This window comes from Mus caroli, chromosome 17, assembly GCF_900094665.2.
Source record: "Mus caroli chromosome 17, CAROLI_EIJ_v1.1, whole genome shotgun sequence".
NCBI lineage: Eukaryota > Metazoa > Chordata > Mammalia > Rodentia > Muridae > Mus > Mus caroli.
Genome location: NC_034586.1, coordinates 45,183,040 through 45,188,052, shown reverse-complemented (window position 1 = coordinate 45,188,052; position 5,013 = coordinate 45,183,040). Strand labels below are relative to the sequence as shown.

General features: G+C 52.0%; 1 protein-coding gene across 1 annotated transcript; it reads left to right on the top strand.

The window, feature by feature from the left end:
* The first annotated feature begins 1,482 nt into the window (after nt 1-1,482).
* Tspo2 (translocator protein 2) lies at nt 1,483-4,630 on the top strand. Its single transcript, XM_021150094.1, has 5 exons — nt 1,483-1,525; nt 1,918-2,107; nt 2,979-3,166; nt 3,903-4,044; nt 4,265-4,630. Exons 3-5 carry the CDS (start codon nt 2,997-2,999, stop codon nt 4,439-4,441), a joined length of 489 nt encoding a protein of 162 aa, XP_021005753.1. The 5' UTR covers nt 1,483-1,525; nt 1,918-2,107; nt 2,979-2,996; the 3' UTR covers nt 4,442-4,630.
* Nucleotides 4,631-5,013: the final 383 nt, after the last annotated feature.

Genomic DNA, 5,013 nt, shown 5'->3' with positions numbered 1-5,013 from the left:
GAGGAAGGGAAAAAGGAAAGAAAAATAGAGAGAAAGAAAGAAAGTAAGTAAGTAAGTAAGCAAGTTTGGGCTGGAAAGATAGCTTAGTCAGAAAAGTGTTTGTGTTGTAAGACCAAGAACCTGAACTCAGTGACCAGAATGCATCTAAAACTATCTTTCCAATCCTAGAGCTGAGGAGGTAGGGACAGGCAGAACCCTGGGCACACTGACCAGCCAGCCTAACTGACTCAATCAGCTCCAGGTCAGAGAAGGAGCCTGCCTCAAATAAATAAATAAATAAATGCTCCAACTGAGAGAACTGAGGCTCAGGGTTGTCCTCTGGCCTCCACGAGCACATGACACATTCCTCATCCACGTCCACATGTGTGCACCCGCACCATATGCACACACATGTGGGCACACACACAAAAGAAAATATAAAAGCAGCTTTGTCCTCTTTCCTGTTTTAGTTAATTATTCTCTGGCCTCTTGTCTCTCTCTGCAGCTCCTTCTCTGCCTGCATCCTTGGGTGTAGATGGAAGGTAAAGCAGGACAAATATATGCCAGAGAGCCTCATTGGATGTCACTGGGAATCCATCGAGAGCAGGCAGCCTGGTAAAGGGGACCTGGAGCCTAAAGGACAACAAGGAAGGGTGCCCAGAATTCTGACAGGGGACAAACAATAGAGGTGTCTGTCTTTGTTATACCAAGCTGTCTGAGTCACACAGAAAACTGGACTTTGCCAGCAGACAGGATCACTCTCCCCTGACGCCCTTCGTGGTGGCTGGGAGGTAGACCATTGGCAGGAAGCACCAGACCACTCCTGCCCAGGCCCCCTACCCACCTCTACTGCCTGCCACCTTCATCTCTGAAGCATAAAGTGCTTGGGATCTCTGCCAGCCTCCAGTCCCCAGCCAGGCAGAGGCAGGCCAACCAGGAGGCTGGAATCGGGACTGTTCTCAGGGATCATGAACTCATCTCGAAAGCTGGCGCTTGCCTCACGTGGAGACAATCTGGTTCCAGAAAGGCTCTAAGGAAATCCGAGGGCCCCTCCCATCCCCAGGGACACAGAACTGGGTCACAGACACAGAGAGCATGGGTACCAGTTGGACTGTGGCTCCAGGTTAGGCTCTTTACAGAAGGTCCAGATCTCACCATCAAGGGGGCTCTAACCAAAGATCTATGCATCAGGAAGGAGCTGAAGTGAGGGGGAAGAGGAAGAGGGAGAGAAAGAGGGAGAGGAAGAGGAAGAGGAATAGGAGAAGTTCCATGGTGAACTGCTTGACAATATAGACATAAACCCTGGGCTCATTTAATTCCTCCTATCTCGTGCTCTCACGCATTTCTAGCAGACCAGGGAGGAGCTTGTGGACAGGAGCCCTCCTGCAAACAGCAACAGAGACTCCCCCACAAATGTCCCCTCCCCTCCCTTTTCATCAGAGAAAGGCAGGTCGGTCTCGAGCCTGGCTCCACCCCTTTTCAGTTCCTCGCCATCTTCTGCCTTATACACATTCTATATCATCAGGCTGGGAGGCGTGTGCCTGAGGTAAGTCAGGAAGGCCTGGGGACAGGAGAAGTGATGGATAGATAGCAGGATGAAAGAGAGTGGGCACGGTCAATGAGGGAGACTACCGCACTGGCTTAAACACCCAGAGATGGGGAGATGGGGAGACAGCTGAGTAGGTAGACAGTGAGAAGCAGATCAGCCCATGACCTGTCAGTCACTCTAGAACACCAAAACAATTGGGTTTTTATTTCTGTCAAGTTGCATTGATCTTAAGACAGAGGCTGGAATACCCTGAGCAGGTGAGATTGATACTGGCTGGGCTCTTAGCGAGAGGAGAGTCTCAACATTGGCCTATGTGCCATTTGCACACAAAGAAAGCAACATGTAAATGAGATGCAAATGCAACAACTTTTTTTTTGTTTTAATCAAAGACCAGGCTGCTGTGTCCTTGAGAATCAGACCACCAGAAATCTGGACACCTGTGCCTTCAGACCAGACCTGTGGGAATGGGGTGATGCGGAGCACATCCCTCAGACACCGGGAGCAGCTGAGAGAGAAGGCTTCAGAGAAAGGGACCCACGGAGACCGTTGGCCACACCTGAATTGGGCAGACCAACCTGGGTGGGCCTCTTGCATGTGCCAGTCTGCTCTAAAGAGATAAGATTGGGGGTAATGAGCAGGGCTGTTGGGACTATGACTGCCCAGCAATCCCTGGCTCCTACATTCAGAACATGGCTGCCATGTGATTTCCTGAGTAGATGCGGACAAACATCTATTCACCCCAGAAAGGGCACTGATGGAAAACTAAAGAAATGGTCCCAGCTAAGTCCAGCCTGGTGAACCAACAAATAAGCCTCCCTCCTCCCTCCTCCCTCCTCCTTTACCCCTCCTCCCTCCTCCCTCACCCCTCCTCCCTCCTCCCTTCTCCTTCCTCCCTCTTCACTCTTCCCTCCTCCCTTCTCCTTCCTCCCTCTTCATTCTTCCCTCTTCCCTCCTCCTTCGTCCCTCCTCCCTCCTTCTTCTTCCCTCCTCCCTCTTCCCTCCTCCTTCTTCCCTCCTCCCTCCCCCCTCTTCTCTCCTCTCTCATCCTTCCAGGAAAAGAATGTTTCAATTCAGAGGAAACTTCTACACCACAGTGGTACTTCCAGGATGGTCACTGTCAGCTTCAGTGAGGCACAGTCCTTGAGACACCAAAGGCTTGTTATTCTCCTGGAGGCCAGCTGATGCCTTCGGAGGAAGATAAAGACCAAGCCTGGTCCTGACTTCCAGGAGTCAGATGGCCATAGAGAGAGCAATGTGACCACTTCAGAGTAACCACATTGAAGTGCTGCTCCCTGGTGTGGTGTAGGAGGAAAACATAAGGCCCAGAGAAGAGTCAGGGGGTTCTCTGTGACTAGACCTCCAGTGAGGAACTCTGGCTAGGTGACTGTAAGGTTTGGAGGCCCAAGGGGACAGAGGAAGGTTTATCCCAGCATGCTCTCTGCCTCCCCAGATCTTGCCTTTCTGGAGAATGCAGCTTCAAGGACCTGTCTTTGTAGGTGTGCCCCTCCTGGGGCCCATCCTGATTTGTATGCTCATTCATCAGCCATCCAGTCGGTGTGAGGATGAGAGGAAGTTACCCTGGTGCCCACCTCACAAGGTCATATTGCTTGTGTGGGTGACCATCTACTCTGTCATGGGGTGAGTATGTGGCCTTGCAAGGGTAGAAGCAGATCCCCCTGTGTGTGAGCCTGTGCTGTACTCTGGCTTCTCTTCAAGTAGGGGTCCCCACAAGCAAATATGTCCTGTATACCTAAGATTCCAACAACCCTTCTCCAAGCCTCCCCTTCCTGTCTTCTCTCCAGGACACCCAACTCCTCCCAACCACCTCTTCCCACAAGCTCTCCCGACTTATTTTGCTTTATGTGCGCGAGTGTGTCTGTGTGTCTGTGTCTGTCTCTCTGTGTGCTTGTGTGAGTGCCTACGGAGGTAAGAAGAAGGCATTGGCTCTCTTTGAGCTCCCGATACAGAGGCTTATAAACCACCTGACAGAGGGTGCTGGGAACCGAACTTATGTCCTCTGGAAGAGCAGGAAGAAGTCTTTTTATATATATATATAACTTATTTATTGTGTGTATATGAGTACACTATCACTGTCTTCAGATGCACCAGAAGAAGGCATTGGATCTCATCACAGATGGTTGTGAGCCACCATGTGGTTGCGGGAATTGAACTTAGGACCTCTGGTAGAGCAGCCAGTTCCCTTAACCACTGAGCCATGGAGCCCCAGCAGGAACTATTCTTACCTGCTGAACCATCTCTCTAGCTTCTCCTTTAACCCTCAGACGATGCTCATACCCATTTGCCCACATGTCAGAGGCAACTTACTCCCTTATGCCGAAGGACCTTAATTCTACAGAACACCCTCTCTCTGCAGCTATGCCTCCTACCTGGTATGGAAGGACCTCGGAGGGGGCTTCCGGTGGCCCCTAGCACTGCCCCTTGGCTTGTACTCTTTCCAGCTGGCCCTCAGCTGGACTTTCTTGGTGCTCTTCCTGGCAGCCGACAGCCCTGGGCTGGTAAGGCACGTGGCAGCCCCATGCTGGGAGGAGAATGTGAAACCGTAGGGCCCCTCGTCATAACGTTGATATCAGGAACCATCAGGTGATACATTCAAAATTCCCCGCAGTGTGCAGAGTGCCCCAGGGATGGGATGTCTTGGGTCAGAGTACTGTAGAAAGGCAGAGGGTCCTGGCTCTTGAGAAAGCATGACTACATCCTTCCAACGATTCCGCCCAGGCCCTCCTGGACCTCTTACTGCTCTATGGACTTGTAGCAAGCCTGGTGTTTATCTGGCAGCCAATCAACAAGCTGGCTGCTCTGCTCCTGCTGCCCTACCTGGCCTGGCTCACTGTGACCACCGCCATCACCTACCGCCTGTGGAGGGACAGCTTATGTCCAACGTACCGGCCTTAGACATCCGAGGAGAACAAACTGAGACACCGGGATGCAGAAGGAGGGAGGATGGCAAGAAGCTGGAGTAGCTGGGGAGCTAGGGACACTTGATGTGGCCGCTCTCCTGCATCTTCCTGTTGTCCTTTCTCCTTAGACATAGAAAAGAAGGGGTGCTTTCTGCTGTATAATAAAGTCCTGCTGTTGACCTTGAAGGCCTGGTGAAGGTGGATGTGGATGCATGGCCTGCAGGGCTGCAGAGGAGAAGCTTCCCCAGTAGGAGTGATGAGCAGATGTGGGAGCACCCGCTGGGGAGCACCGCCTCCCCAGTCCACTACGGGGCTTAGCACTTAGTACTTCCCCAGAAACAGACCTGGGCCAGCAAGATGGCTCCGCAGGTAAAGCACTTGCCAGCAAAACAGATAGAAACCTGATTTCTCTCACTGGGATCCCCAAGGTTAAAGGAGGAAAAATGACTTGCAAAAACTGTCCTTGAACCTCCACAGGAGCACTGCGACACACAGAGATACACACAATACAGGTGTGCACATGGTACGTGTGCATGCGTGTCGGTGCGCTCCTGTAACCCCAGCAGC